The sequence below is a fragment of the Anopheles aquasalis genome, chromosome 2 (genome assembly GCF_943734665.1).
Source record: "Anopheles aquasalis chromosome 2, idAnoAquaMG_Q_19, whole genome shotgun sequence".
In the NCBI taxonomy this organism is placed as follows: Eukaryota; Metazoa; Arthropoda; class Insecta; order Diptera; family Culicidae; genus Anopheles; species Anopheles aquasalis.
In genome coordinates, this window is record NC_064877.1 from 27,703,538 (window position 1) to 27,720,000 (window position 16,463).

Consider the following 16,463-nt stretch of genomic DNA (forward strand, 5'->3'; position numbering starts at 1 on the left):
TCTCCGGTGCTGCTGCTGCTGGTGGTGGTGGTTAAGAATCCGTAGCAGCACCTCACTCAACATGTATTTATTGTTTGAGATCCAGTGACCTAGCTTTCGACATCAAATCAACGTTCTTTGTGAAGCGTTGATTGTTGGCGAGCCAGAACATTGGCCTTTGTTGGCCGGGTAGGAAAGGTCAGGTGGTCGCGAGGGATTGCGAGGAGACCCTCCGGGTATGTACTCCCTATTCTGCCACCCATTTTCATCTTAATTTAGTTGTTTTGATCGTTGAACTTTCGATTCAAAATAGAAACTTTGGCGAAGTAATTCCGTTGATTTATAATCTATTTAATTTTCTCGCTTCTAGAGAGAGGGGATAGAGACGCACTTTTACGCTAAATGTTCCCGGAAAGGGGACTCAATCCGCGTAATGGAAACGCGCAACCGAAAGAACACTTGCAAAGGAACAAAACGATTGTCCCGTAACGCAGCGAATCACATTCAAACATGCCATACTGCACGACATGAATATGGCAGCATAATTACGGTTATGCCAGGATGATGATTGTGTTGACGAAAGAAACCGTCGAAATTATGTTACTACTCCCCCGGGAGGCAGTGCAATGGCCGGTACCATCATAAAAGCTGGCAACGAATGCTGTCCGCCCGCTGTCCATGTCCTGCTCCTTTGGGGAGCAACTGAGTCCGAGAAACGCGTGAGAATCGTCTGAACGGTGGCCGTATCCTTGATGTGCCTTTTTATGGTGTGTGTTTGTGAGCGTGTGTGCCCCAATAAAACAGTACATCACATCGTCCTTGGTAGGGCCTTCAGGCCATAACGATACGGTGACGGTACCGGACTATACGAAAGGATAATCGTCAGGCAAAGCAGAGGAACTACGCTCGGTGCCGGGAGTTACGAACATCACTAAATACTAAACACTTTTGCAGCACTATTTGCAGCATAAACAGTTAGTGCACGCGAGAGAGACAGAGAGTGAAGTGAAGCGAAAGAAGACGAGCTTTAATCGTGGTACCATCAATGGAACATCTTCTTCAACGCTGACATGCAATTTTGGTATTTTCAGCTCTCACTTCTTAGCCTCCAGCAGCTAAGCTATCCAGCGTATCGTGTTTCGCTTCTCGTTCCCGAGAAAAGGGAGAACGAGAAAAAAGCAATCGAAAGGCACCAAAAGTGGGAACCGCATGTGGAAATAATCTTCGCCGCGGGCGCGCCTTTACCGACAATTGAGTTGAGCAATTCAATCGGGCTGCCGGATGATGGCGGCACGTAACACGTCAGCTGCGGCTGGTGCTGCTGGTCGGGCACAACACTTTGAAGTGACTGCATTCGAGCCAGAGGTTGGAATTTGGTTCGCAATCCGTCATGTCACCAAAGAACTTCTTCTTGAATACTTCTCTTGGAGAAAAGCTTAACATATAACGGTTTATATATTTGTTCCAAATCATTCCGAACCATATACGGTTACCTGAAGGTTATTGGCCTGCCCTCGGGGTAACAAAAGCCGGCACTGAGCGTAAATTAGAAACTTGACATCCGGACTGCAGTCTGCAATTAGGAAAAGCAAACTTTCCTCACACTCGTCGCGGTGCCGCGGTACCGTTAACCTGGCTGGCTGACACCGCGACGGTTGGTATTGTTTTTCCGGGTCACAAACCACCGGCACTCGCGTGGCGCGAACACCCTAACGAACCGTACCGCAAATGGTGCAGAACGACACATACACACGACGTTTTCAGCTGGTCCAAAACTGTGTGCAGCACCATTTGGCGAACCCAAAAAGTTGGCAAACCATGCAGCCGGCCCTCAGCCACACAGAATCGTCTCCACAGTGTGTCTCCGCCGTCTCCGGTGCATTGTCCGCATTCTTCAGGATCGCTCGGCGTCACCGTGGCGAAGGAAGCACCAAGCATAGAGACCAATGCCGTCGCCAAGCTGTCCTGTATGTGGCCTTTGAACCGTTTCGCGGTCGTACTCTCGGACACTCTCTGGGGCGACATGCTACCGAGATCTTCCACGAAAACCGTTGCTGGTTTGTTTCTTTTCTGTTTCAGTAATTGCTGTACGTGAAACAAGTTTAATTACATGAAAGAGGTTCGAAACCAATATAAATCAATGAAACACTCGCCCCCGAAGACACAGGCGGCATTCATTAACGGCTAAAGATGACGGCCACAAGCCGACAGAAGCGTCCGGTCATTCGTTGGACCACGATACTTGGTTCTTGCGTAAGGATGCTCGCGAGGGGAGAGCACAGTTCTCGAAACCGCGGAATGTTTCCAGAATTAATCACACACCAATCAGCGTGTTACGAAAGAGATGATGCGGGATATCAAATGTCTCTTCCCCCTTTCGAGTCAGGTCATTTTTTTTCGGCCCTGCCAGTGCACAGCGAGATGAAACAACAAGCGAACAACATTGTTGTGGCGGCAGAGAAGCAGCAGATGAGATGAAATGATCCTCAAGATAAGATCGAGAAAAGGGGGAGGAAAACGGTGGGAGGGGTTGCTAGCAAGCAAGAACACGGCAGGGATCATGTTCTTATGCCCGGTTACTTATGTTTCATTTGGTTAATTTTGATTGACACAATCAGCATGGTGCATGGTGTACGGCAGCAGCTGGAACATCATCAATCGCTTGACCACTCGCGGCTACTGTCAGTGGCCAGAATGGGTGATGCGGATCCCACCAAGGAACGGCCGCGCCTTACAGAGTCACACTTTTCGATTAATCACGTGCAACTGTAAAAAAAACCTCCGATATTCCCGAGGATTCATTTGTGGACAATCAATTTGACTTCGTCCGTTTTGTGGTTTCATGACAGCCGTCCAACCGATCGACCGAATGGGCCTTTGGACCTCTTCCTTCGCCCTTCTGTAACCCCCCTTTCGTACCATACGTGCCATGTTGTATCGTGTCATCAAACGTTCCACGTAACCGCGTTTACAGCGACCACCAGCGCCCCGAGAGCCACACCTCCCATGCTTGACAAGTACACAGCGATACAACACTGATCGTCCGGACACAACAAAAAAAAATACAAGAAAAAGCAGAAAACAAAACGCAACCGGGGGAGTTGAGAAACACGAAACAAAATAAAAAACACCCAAAACGAGAACCCTCAAAAGACCCAACCCATCGTTTTCTGGTCGTAAAACCGTACTTAAAGGGCCGTCGTCGAGAAGGTAAAATAATTGATAATGAATGTTTCAACCCCTGTCCCGCTATTCGCGCCTGTCTGCCTGCCCCTGACTGCGTCCTTAAAGCACGCCACGGAAGATCCTCGGTGCGTCAGGGCGCGCGTCCGCGTGGTTCCGTTCGGTTATTATACGGGCGCATCACGAAGGAGTCATTTATTACCGGCACCAGCCAGCACCCTCCCCGGACATCAACGATCTCACACAGATGTTACGCCGATGATGCGGCCAACCCCAAAACCCCGATGCAGGGTGCTGGTGAGAGGGTTTTTGGGGGGGTAGGCAAGCAAGAGGCCAGTGAACGGTGATGGCGATGAGGGCTGATCTCGTCGTCGCGATGCGCCGCGCGCCCGGATAGCATATTTTAACCATAAAGTTCAGCTTCACTTTTACGGCGTAGTTTTTCGTTCTTTAAACGAGTTTCCCGTTCAATCGTTTATTTTTGTGTATTTTTTTTGTGGTTCGGGGAGAAGGAAACTCCTTTTCGTTGTGTAGTTGTGGGCACACATGCTCGATGCATCCATCTGCCCCCATAGGGAATGGGAAGCCGGTATGCTACGTGAGTCACGGTTTGTTGCCTTTTGATGGTACCGGAAGCAGGTAGCAAGCAATGTAGTAAAGTGTTTTACAACTTCATTAACACTGATACGGTGCGGTTTGGTTCGTCCGAATGATACAATGGGCTGGGGGGTGGATCTTTGAGAATTACATTTTCTGGTCAGGTTTTCCTTCACAGTTAATCCATCATAATTGTCCTACATCCTGATCATGATTAAAGTGTAATGAAAGCTTCCTCCAGTGTCAGTGTCTTCGGCTGGGGTTTGGTTCAATGGCCCTCAGAACACGAAACAATCACAAACAATGCTTCCAGTCTGCTGCACACCACCAGCACCCGTCTCTGCTAGATGAACATTTCCGATTGTGCGCACTGCATGCACTGGCAGCCTGGACTGCACTGGGCCAACTAGCCGGGAAAAAAGCTTTATCCTGATTCACCATCCTCCTGGCCAGCCAGCGCCAAAAAGGGATGCACGACCACAACGGTCATCGGCATTTGGTGGCACCGTGTGCGCTCGCTGCTGCTGCTGCTGCTGCTGCTGCGTTGTCCTTTTTTGAAGGATTAATTTCCGGTTTCTTGTGTTTGCCACCATCCAATCTCCACTGTTCACTAGAGTCGCGGCCAGCTTCTCGATGGCGCCTGTACGGTCCGGAATGTTTTATTTTCATTTATTTCCCCGCTGTGGTTGCGTTCCCAATTTTGTGTTCGTCCCGAATGGAATTCGCCGGAAAAGTTCCTTGCTTTACCTGAGGATTTTTTGCACGTAAACTTGCGAGTGGCCTAGATTTAACGCGACACAAATGCGTTCTCAAAATAATGAGACAAAGTTGAGACAAAGCATTCATTTCGGGGAATGTTTGCCATATTCAAAATTGATTTCCCCGAACAATGCACTGCAACAATGAGCGCAGTTTGGAATTACCAAAAGGAGGTAGTAGTCGCATTGTTCCAAAGCTTCTATTTGCCATTCCATCTCACCTCCAAAGCAAGCAGACACTTCCTCATCAGATCACTTCTGGTGACAACCAACGAAACCAAACGCAGTCTCCCGTATCTTAGACATATCGGCGGCGGCAACCTGTCAAACGGCGCTTGTTTTCCGACCACGCCATGACACCGCGATGGAAAGTGATACGAAATCCGATATCCAATGAGAGACTCCGCGACCGGGGCCCTAGTGGCTGCTAATCAGTGCCCGGCCTTAGATGAGCGCAGATAATCATCGTCGTAAACAACGTTGTGGCCGCTTGTCAGCGTGGATTGCGCCGTCGCGATGACAATGTTTCAACTTTCGACAATCGACGAAAGCGGAGCGGCAAAACCTCAAAAGGCCAAACCTATCGCCGATGACCTTTCGGTCGGTTGGTCGCAGCGTAGAGCAGAGAAGGGGCAAAAACATATGTTTCTAAGCATCCTCTCGGGTGTGCAAAGGCTCCGTAACAGCAACAACAAACCGCAACCGACCGAGCGACTGATCGCGCGAGACCTTTTTCTTCCTTGCCCCTTTGGCATGGTCCACTTGGCTGTTTGCTCGCGCTCTCCATTTGCATACGACGACGACGACGACGACGTGTGTGCGCGCCCGTTTCGTCCCCACATTCCTAGCCCTAGGGGAGAGAGGAGAGACGACATGGGAAAGAGGAGCGGGACTGACAAACCCGGCGAGTGGAGCACGGCATCACTAAATTGGATTATGGGAAACCCATTCCAAGACAACAGCAGCGAGCAACAAAAAAAACTCACAATCTCGGATCAACCTCGGAACATCGATTGATCCACACAACGACGACGAGAGAGGGAAAGGATTAGAAGGGACTCAAGGAACGGGCTTAATTTGTTCCGTGGCGCGACACGGTGTGCGTGCTGCATGATCTTTATCTGCGATCCCCATCAACCTCCATCCCCCGGTCCCCGCAACAGCCTTTTTTGGCGAGGATCCATTACAAAGGCAAGGCGGTCCACGGCTGGGCATCGGGATCAGGACCGCCCCGAAAATCGATGAAGGACCAGCCTCTGAACCATTACACGCCGGCCAAACACCGGCACCGGGCATTTGTGGCCATTGCAAAGCGATTATTTGCCAGCATTCACAGCGGACGGATCGCGAGATTAATTTGATTCTCGCGCGCATTTATCGCGCTGTAATCGATAGTTTGAATGAGAGACGATCCTCCTCCTCCTTCTTGTCGGGTTTTTGGAGTCCGATTTGTTTGTTGTTGCTGCTCGTTGTATCGCTTTTGATTGATTGATCCGCGCGTTCGTAGCGCGTGGATTGCAGAGGAAGCACAACAAGGAATGGGCTCTCCCGTTCCGTCGGCCACGTTGCCCGAAAGCACATCGTCACAACAGCGTTCAGCAAACAGCAGCAGCAGCAGCAGCAGCAGCAGCATGGATTCTGTTTGCATAAACGTCACAATGAATGCGGGATTCATCACCAACGACGGAGCCACGCCGCGTGGTAATTTGTTTGACATCAACACTCCCTGGCCACACTCTCTGGCCACCTGCCTCTGCTGCCTAAACCAGGGATACTATTTGGCTAAGCTTCTGCTTCAGTGCCCGTCGGTGGTGCGATTAGATTGCGCTCAGTTTGGAGGATGGTTTCTGTGGATGTGCTGACCATCCTTAACCCGGTGTTTCTAATCGAAATTTGGCGGCATTTTTTACTCATCTCCAACCTACGCCCCACTTTTCCTCCTACCCACACTCCCCCTTCTCTTTTTCGCACAATTCCGGCCCGATTGATTATGATGGATTGTAATCAAACGCTAGTCAAGCGGTCGCGGTGCGTGTACCGCAGGCGTATCCCGATCTCCGGACCGGACTCTCTTCCCCCGGGCCCCATTTTGGTCACTGCGATGCCGATGATCGATTATTGGTTCGGCAGTCGGCGATTGGGACTGCGGCAGAATCGTGTGAAACATCCACGAACCGATGCTCAGTCACGACCCAATATACACGACGATGGTTCCTTCTCTCCGTCGGTCATTTCTTTTTCTGACGCGCCAACTCGTGTTGTTTTCCGTGTTTAGGTTGTCGCCGACTGAGTGCCGCGCCACTGAATTGGCCGCCAAAAGCTTCCAGCAGCGTCGACGGTTCACGCCCCACATTTCCAATGAACCGATCACCGCCACCATGCTGTGTGATGTCGCGTGAGACGGTTTTTCATTTCTTTTCCCGCCAAAAAGCCATCCTGTGGTGGGGTGAAGAGTGGCAGGGGGAGGGGGAGGTGCGCGGGTGCCAAATAGTATCCCGCGAAAGCTGCCGGCCACCACCCAGTGGTAGCCAGCATTAGCATAACCTCACCAGGCCGGCACGTTGGATGGATGGACCCTGGCCACCGTGTGGGGTGCCTACTCTTGGACCCCCTTACACCCCTTTGGAGCACAACCACCCCGCTGGACTTGGTGGTGATCGTTTTTACCTAGTTATGGACCCCACAAGCCACCCTCCCCGTCCATGGGGTTCTCTGGGCCTTTTTTTATGCGGCCACTTTTATGGCCATCGCCAGGGCACCGCGCCTCACCGTGATCGTGAGGTACGCGAGGGGCGTCGAAGCACCGAATTTCATTCGTTTCACCCACCGGACAACGGGGGGTGGCCGGGGGGTGCGATTCGCTACGAGATGACATTTCCCTACGGGGCGGCGGCTGTTTCGCTTGCGTCTCGCTCGTCCATCGCCCTCGCACCGGATGCTCTCAATTTCTCCTTCAGCGGAGGTCTGGAACCGCAATTTGAATTTCTTAACCAAAGCCACACGCGGACAGGAAGGGTCCAACTGACCGACCGACCGACCGACGTGGTGTGAGCGAAATCCAATCGACGTCGTCGTCGTCGTCGTCCACGTCCATCCTCGGTCCAGTCGAGAAAAGCTTCGTGGCGGAATCCACGGGCCTGATACGGTTTTACGGCACGGATCGTAAATTATGACCCTAATAAGGTCGCATAACTTGGTCAAACGAGTGATTTATATGATGACCGCAGCTCTCGGTCCTCGCTCCCCTCGCCAAACTCTACCGCTGGCACTAAGGAGGGTCGGAATGATGCATTGTAATTCAATTACTCGCCGGCCTAGAGGTGTGCAAAACACCAAACAACAAGACCAGTGGCCCAGAGTGCCAGAGCCAAGATGGAATTCAGGAAGGCCAAGATGGAATAATTAATCGGTTACTTTTTATTCAAGCTCGTTGATGCTCGTGCGATAGCTCATGGTGGCCCCTATCAGCTGGCATTAGCATCCGAATGAGCTTTCGCAGCCTACTGAGTCCTTCCGGTAACACAATCGTCATCGCGCAGCCAGCGAGCATGCTGTTTGATGCTTCCGTCGTAGCATGCGTGCCTCGTGCGGTGGAATGTGAGAAGCCAGGGATCGTGGGAGATCACTTTGAAGATGACACAACTCGTACCACAGCGTACAAAGTTGATTCCAGAGTTAGAAGGAAGGCCAGTCCTCACACACGATGGCCTCTTTATGGGTTGCGCAATAAAAAAGAAACATTTCACTTAAAAGCATGTGTTTAGCTCGTTACATTCGACTACAAACGAGGAGCTACACTGGAAGAGAGATACAGAGGGAGGAGGATAGAGAGAGAGCCTGTCCTCGACGACGCAGACCGCAGATGCGCAAGTATTAATTCCCTTCTTTGAAGACTTGAGAACAGAGGAAAGAGAAAAAGAAACAATCTTTTCTTCGATAATGAAAAGCTGGCGCGCTACTTTCCTTTTGATTTACTTCTAATCAACATCCTGACGGCTTCCTGAGTCTCGTCAAAGGGCTCACCATCATCCACATCGATGCCTTAACGGACTCTCTCACTCTGTCTCTCCCTGTCTGCCTCTCGGTTAACCCTTCGCCGGACTTTGGGTTACCGGTGTAACTTGAGAACGCCCTCGGGGGCCGCCCCGGAGGCTAATAGTTCACATCCGTTTCCATTCCAGTCGAACGAACTTCGCGTCAATCTTGCGTCCTCGCCAGCTTCTTCCCAGCAGCTCCCACGCTGAGCCCGAGGGACCTGAGGGCCGTGAGCCAGGAAGGACCATCTGTTTTGGTTTCGTCATGGTTCGGTGAGCATCATGCAACACCGCCACGCTGCAGCATTCGACGTCGTCCGATATGTCTGATGACTTTTTACACTTCGCTGCAAACTGGTGGTCGAGATGGAAGAGGAAATGGCCGTGAGCCCAGGCCATCCTGCAGGAGTGCCAGGCCGGGCACGGAACGCCAGGCACGTCGGGCAGAGTCCTTGGGAGCGCATCCAGATGAGGCGTCGAGAGCTGAGGAGTTAACAAAAGGATCGACCAGGCGTTCTTCATTTCTGTTTTTCTTTTTTCGGGCCGGTGCTGTGCATCACATGTTTTGGGCGCTTTCCCCTCGGACCGGAACGTGCGGGAATCGTTGAACTTGAAAGAAGGAAACACGGGGTCCCGAATGAAGTTGTACTGTTCCGGTTCTCCGTCCAATGATAATCTCACTCCAGCCGCGCTGCGACTTTTGTTCCATTTTTTTTTCGATTCCATTTCAAGGGCATCCCGGGGATGGAACGTGTCGCTGGTTCTCATCAGCGGATCAACGCGACGATGTGGCGCTGCCATCATCCGGCTTCAATCATTATCCTAATTGTTTGATGCATTCATGTAGCCGCCCGGAATCTAGAGCCAGAGCCACGGCGAGCTCGAATCAATGCCACACCGGGCGCGCTGATGACGAATTGCGCCGCTTGCATCACAACTGCACCGGGAGCTGCTCTCGCGGAATGCATCTCACAAGTGTCAGAAAGGGTTGCATCTTATGTAACACTCTAACTGTGCGCGACTATAGCCGTCTCTAGAGGGGGGAGGAACGACGTTGAGCTACAAATTACTAACTACGACGCTCTGCGACGCCACTGACGACGACCAGCTCCTCCCCTAAGCGTTATGGATCTCGTCTTTGTTTCTCATACTTAGCTCAGCAACTCCGTACGTGCTCCCCTCGTGTGAGATAGCGGAGCATTGGATGAGCTCATCCCTAGCGGTGGCGTATGAGCTTCGCCTCGATCGATCCGATCGCCTCCGGGGGCAACCCGGCTGTTGGCATGTCAGCAAAATCGAATCAAAGAAACGGTTTTGATAGACGCGCGGATCGATGATGTCAAGTGCGGTGCGATTCTGAGCGGTGATGGTGAACACATCTCGATTGTGGATTGTGCGACGGTGCACATTAAATTGTGCCCCAAAGGCGGCATCACCAGCGACGGCAGTTGCGGCAGTTCCGATGCCAAAAAGGCGCTGGCCTTGTACTTTCGATCCAGAAGCTAGGCGAAGGGCTGCTGCTGTTCCAGCTTCTGCTGCCGATGCTGCTGCGAGAAAGCGGGATGAACAAAACAGACGCGCATTTTTGTGATTTATTTATAAACCGTAAAACCATTCCTTCGCGTCCTCGGCCGCTTCCGGTCGGGCTAGCAACGCGACGACAATGGCGCACGGATGGCGCACAGCAGCCCTTTCGGGCATTTCGGTCCCCTGGAACACACTCGCCGGCGGACAGGGAATAGAATATGGATGCCAATCTTTCAATACCCTTCAACTGGAAGGTTTTTTTTCTCCCCCAGCCCGCTCTGATCTGTTGCGAGGGCGTGGGGCGCTAGAAAACATAACATAGCTGGCACACGTTTTGCGTTCCGCTGTTTTCCCCATTTTGTGGTAATTATGAAAATCCCCAGCAGATGTCAAGGGGGATGTTTGCTTCTGATGTTTTTTAGTTAAGTGGTGTGTAGCAGAGGGGCTTGCTGCCGTTTGCTGCTGCTGGTAGTGGCAAAGAGTCGTAAAGTAATTCATAAAACGACAAGCAGCAACATTACATTGGTGCCTTGTGCCGATGGTTAGAACGATCGCGATGACGATGAGAGGGTGTCATAATATGCAGCCTAGTCGCTCTGCTTCTTGCTCATGTGCGTCAGCAGCCGAGTAGGACGAGTGACTTCAATGTTGAAACATTCGATCGCAAAATGGCGTTAAAGTTGAACCGCCATGTTCCGGTTTGATAAACTGTTAATGCACTCGCGGGCGGGCACTAGTGTGCGCCCTTATGGTGGTCACTCCACTATTGGCCAACGGTTCGCTTGTTTATTACTCTAATCGGCCCCGCAGAGTTCGATTTATGAGCATTCGAAAGTCGAATCGGCTCCGTAGTATTGGCGGAATGGCGTATGGAGCAAACCAGATGCCCCAGTTCCGGCTCTCGGCCCTTCAAATATTGCACAATTATCTGTGGACAGCATTTTTTTAAATGATAAACTCATGCTGCGAGGTCCATCGAGGTCTGGTTTGAATAGAATTAAATAACTCAAACGGGTTCGAAAGCGCCAAACGAAACCATTTGCTTCGATTGTCACTTGCTGAAGCATCTCTTCGTACAGACCACACATCGCTCCCTGGGTTGTTCTCTCCTGCGAATGGTGATGGATTGAAGATGGTGCTCAAGATTGGGATGCGAGTGTACGCCTTGCCAAAGAAACCGAAGGAGACACCGTCACTCCAGCTAGAACAGCATTCGGTGTTCTGTCGCCGTTCACCGTATGTCGACGACCTACGCAAATCTCTTCCCCACAACATATCTTGCCAATAGATGCCACCCCACCTGTCGTCTCATGTCCTCAAACCTCGACGAGTGCCCTCGAATGCTCCTCGGTCTAGTGAGCTTTCGGTCTAGGGGTGAGCTAACCCCCAAAAAAAGCCTTCTTTTGATTCTCTTCCTCTCGTGTCTCGACGACAAGCAATGGAGCAGAGCAGAGCCCCTGCCTGACGGCCATCACACTAAGCCAGCCGATTCGTTCGCCAAGGTTACGGTTCTCTCTAGGCTTCACCCTCCCGGCTCATAGGTAAGCGAAAGAAACACACGAAACGACCTCCAAGAATGGAGGGAAAACGAAAACTGCCATTCGAAACCGACCACGACGCCACAGGCAGATCACCGGTTTTGACCGTTTCGAGTGCGGTACGAGAGTCGATTCCGCGTTCCACCGGCCACTTCCTCCGTACCGGCCATCCGAAGATCGTAGGTGCGCCGTCGTCGCCGCGAAGTAGCGAAAATGAAGTAACAAAACGCGGGATTAGATTAGATTTCGGGGCAAGTAATGCATCCCACGGTCACCATTTGCCCACCTCTTCCTCGTGGCCTGCCCTGGCCTGGCCATCGCTGTTCGCAACCATCATCGTCTAAGCGCCTTAGCGGGGAACTCGTTGTGCTGACCACCACCGTCACGGTGGCGGTGTCACTAGTCAAAGGATGTTACCATTAAGTTCCGAGTGTTAACGCAATGTCCAAACATCCGGGAATGGTGCCCGAGTGAACCAGCAGTTCCTTAAAGCCATTCTCGCAAACGGCCGGCAATGGCAGAAGGAGCAACGCTGTAGTTATCCTGGAGACCGAAAGCCTCGCTTGGCTTACTGGCTGGCGCGCTGGCTGGAGTGGTAATATCTCACTTCCAGAAAGCCGGATTTCGGAGGAGAAGATATAATGAAAACAGAAACAAAACAACCACCAAAAAAAGGCAAATCCCGAACGAAGGAGCGAGGATAACGGATGAGCAACGCAGCGCGGCCATCGAAGTGGCCAAGAGCTTCAGAAGGCCTCGAGTGGAAGACCCGGTGACCAGCACCATTGGTGGGTCGTCAGGGTGTCGAACGCAAGTGACTCTTTGGGAAGATTTGGGTTGCCGATTAGACGTACCCGGGCCAGGCCAAGCATCGGGATGGGTATTGGGACGGGCAGGGTAGGGATCTAGGAGTCAAATGAGCCGCAGCACACCGCAAGGGTTGGAAAGACTGGAAAGAACTTGAAAATCCTAACAAATGACGCAGCACCGGTGGAAAGGGAAGGAGAGAATATGATGAAGGTCCGAGGAAAGGAATGCCTAAACGAGAATGGAAAAAAGCTTCCCCGGAGACACACACTCGGCACAAGGCAGGGGCATAGGAGTTCCAAATCCGGATCAACGCGGGACGCGAGCGCTAATGCTTTGTCACGCGGGTGTCAAATTTGAATTTATTAATAAGCAACCTTGCCAGCGGCCGCTAATCGCAAAAGTTTGTTATTATTAAAAGGTAAGAGGGGGCGGCGTGGGACGCATTTCGCTTTCCCGGATCGAGCTAAGGAGAGTATGATCCCGATCTTATCTCATCCGGCAGCAGCATCCCCCATTGTGACTGTTTTTCAATTTCAATTTCAGCGCACCTCACCCCGAAGTGAGTCATCGTCAAATGCGCGACAATCGTATTCTAGCGGCCAGTCAGCCAGCCAATCAGCTAGTCACGCGGCGAGGCACGGAGATTTCCGATGGAGATCCCTGGCACACAATCGTCACTCGCTTAGCTTACCACACACATGGTTAGCAGTAATCGCAGCGTTAATTGGCACTCGGTTCCGTTGTGGAGCGAAGCGAATTTAAGACGGAAAAAACGTGCACCCTCGCTATCAGCCAAAGGGGTAACGTCGCCTAGCGCTTGGTGTGTAAACATAGCCAAGAAGAAGGTCCACAGATCAGTGATCGAGGATCAGTTAAAAATGGAATCGCCCACCGAGCTAGATTAGAGGAAACATTAAAGAAGAGGTCACGAATAGCGAACAATCATTCTAATCAGACTCATCTCGTGGCGCTGAGAGTAAAAAAACATCCCTCTAAAATCGATGTAGAAACCAACCTTGATGATTGAAGACGCTCGTCTCGGCTGCCGCTGCTGCTAATCCTTTGACTTCGCAGAATCAATCGTTGCAAGATGAATTCGCGTCACCAAACGCAATTGATCAACTGCTTCAATCGGTGATCACTTCTTCAGCATAACCACTTGTGCTTTGCGAATGCTGGTCACCCCTGGCCCACACTATTCCTCTGGATCGCTGGGGGTATGTTTGCGCAGGAAACATAAACACCCCAAAAACCAAACACATCCAGCCACTGAATAATGCTAATTAAACTCGAAAGCAGCACTGTCACAAGTCGATGAATGATTCAACAGAATTCCGCGTCATTAGAAACCGAATCAACGAATCGCTCCGGCAAGCACACAAACACTCCGGTCGCCCGTCGTTTCGTCGTTACGTATTTTAAGGTCGGCACTGGTCGCGGTCCCGGACGCAGAGGAAAAAAACTCAAATCCGTCGAGACGATACGGAATTGATGCCGGTGTCTGATGATGCTGCGTCTCACCTAGACGAGAGGTGCTGGTCCAGGAATGGAATCGTTTAAGGGAAAAACGCGTCGCGCGTCGTATGAATTCTCGACAACACACGAATCCGGCATGCCGGGGATGGCGAATTCAAAATTCAAACACGGCACACAAACCCAAAGCTCAGCACGATGCAAACAACCGGTATCATCGCTCCATCATATCAATAATTGGCTTCTACACGTGCGTGCGTGAGTCTGGGCTCTCTAAACGATACGATTGATACGCGAGAGGCTCACAAGCGTTCTACAGAACCAAACAACACGTTTCGAGACGAGACTGCTTTGCGCAACGAACCACGTGCGACTACGAGAAAAACACGTCCAGCGCCAACAACGGCCATCGAGAGACTGAACGCCACCCACCCTCAGACTTCTCCTATTGCTTCTTCACACACAACCCGTGCGCCGGTTGGCCGCGCATTCAACATCACGCGGCTGGTTTCGTTCTGAATGAAGGGTGAAAACCAGTATTTGGAGACATTATTAGCTTCGGAAGATGCTATATTTGCTATCATGTTATTCAATTGGCACCAAGTTTATTGATTATTTTCATTTCTTTATCATTTTCCCCACACTTGCTTATTATATTGCTAGAATTAGTACGCATTTTATGTGGGTTTTTCTGCTTCTGGATTAGTAATAAGATAGGATCTCGAGTATTTAACCTTTTATCATAAAGATTAATTACCCATTTTCCTCTCCAATCTGTTGAAATCGACTGCAGCCGGTTTAGTTTCATCCTCAATGTGGCTCAAGTATTGCTTTTAGAAAATTCATAAAACTGCAAAAAATCCTGTTCTTTTACTTCTTTCGCATTTATCATCTTTTAACTTTTGTTTACGAGTTTTTATAGTTTTTGTTTGCTTTTGTATTTTTTAGTTTTCCCGAAGAATACCGAAGCGGAACCCGAAGTAACGTTTGAAAACCGAAGCGGAACACAAAAAAAAAGAGTTTCACGTGACTGCATGTGACACGTGTTACTGAACTCCAAAACACTAGGGAATTTGAGAGAATTTCCTTGCTGTTCGTAAGCAAATTGTCTGCCAGTAACGGTAGAAATGTGAAGCTACTGAGTGGCATTTTCGGTCTGATCCTGCCAAACATGCCGAGAAAGATAAATGAGTAAAGCGTTTTCGCCGCAGTTCGTCATGGCACCTATTTCACGTACTGCGATTGCGGGTTAACATGTGATTTTCTTGCACCCTACAGGCTAGTATTCCATCGGATAGTAAACTTCCTCGGTAAGTAGTATCAGCATTTAACGAAGATGTTACCGTTATCACCGGAATATTATAGATCTTCAAAAAATAAAAATATTCAAATCCTACACGCCGATCCCACTATCCGTGTGCTACACTGCGCGGAGTAAAAATAGCACCACCCAGTTTTTTTTCTTATAAAAAGACGAATAATTGAGTTAGAACTGTGTGCTTTTGCCAACATGTGCTAAAAAAAGTAAAGGATTAAACTAGCATGAGTTTGTTTTGTTTGGGTTAGCCGTTTTTTGGAAAATCCTGGAAAACTAAAAAAGGGGCGAAATAAAAATAGCAGCACTTATGATTTTCAACAAAACTCATCTGTATTTCTCAAAATTCATCATGTTTTTGGTATTTGTTCATGAACTAACTGATTTCAATTAAACAGCTGATTGCAATTAATTGCGATTTCAGCAATAAAATAAGTGTTTTGAGACAAAAAAACACAATTCTCCCATTGTGTTCGGTGTTGTCCCACTGTGCTGTCGATTCTCCCATTGTGCTGTCGAAAAATCCAACTCATCCCCTGTGGTTGTTTTCGCTGGCCAGAGATTTTCATGATTTTGGGAGGATTCGGGATGTATTTTTGTGAAAGAAAATTGTAGACACGGCTCCTGAAACTCGTCTTCCACTCGTTGCATTCCACGATCAGGTGCTCGGCGCTTGTGTGAAAAGTGAAAACTCCTGCTCGTGCCTCCCGTTTTGTGGTTTGTGTTTTGGTCATCGAACCTCCAGAGGCAAATCAATCTAACCAGTTTCGTGTTCCGTTCCGTAGGAATTTGGTAGCTGCGATGGGCGAAAAGATGGACACGTCGAGCCAACCGAACCCGTTGGCGTTGAAGACGAACGCGCACATCGAGAAGGTGTTCCTGATCACGCTGAACAAGAACCCACAGAAGAACAAGCAGCTGGTTTTCATGGAGGATGTGGCACTGGGCGTCGAGAGCGGGCTGCTAGATCTGGAAATCCTCGAACAGGCCCTGTTTGAGCGGATCCTCCTGTTCAACCCGGCCGAGTATCTGCTGCCCAACAACATCACAACACCGGAAACGGCGCAAATCTCGGAAACCAAGGTCTTGCTCTACCTGTACGGATGCTTCGCCCGTAACGAGAAACCGGTCGAGAGCGGGGACAGTGTGGCGGTGGAGAACCAGCGCAAGATGAAGGCGCTCATCCTGCGAAACGCTTGCACTTCGCTGAAACAACCGGAACTGTACGAAGGCCAGAACCTCCCGAATC

At 50.3% G+C, this 16,463-nt stretch overlaps 1 protein-coding gene across 1 annotated transcript in view; it reads left to right on the forward strand.

The window, feature by feature from the left end:
* Positions 1-15,719: 15,719 nt before the first annotated feature.
* The window catches only part of LOC126569712 (ubiquitin conjugation factor E4 A), a 3,705-nt gene continuing 2,961 nt past the window's right edge, over positions 15,720-16,463 (forward strand). The window contains exons 1-2 of the mRNA XM_050226985.1: positions 15,720-15,931; positions 16,000-16,463. The exon at positions 16,000-16,463 is cut by the window's right edge and continues 2,223 nt beyond it. Of these exons, the coding sequence (XP_050082942.1) occupies positions 16,016-16,463 (448 nt within the window). The 5' untranslated portion in view covers positions 15,720-15,931; positions 16,000-16,015. The remainder of the gene's footprint in view (positions 15,932-15,999) is intronic.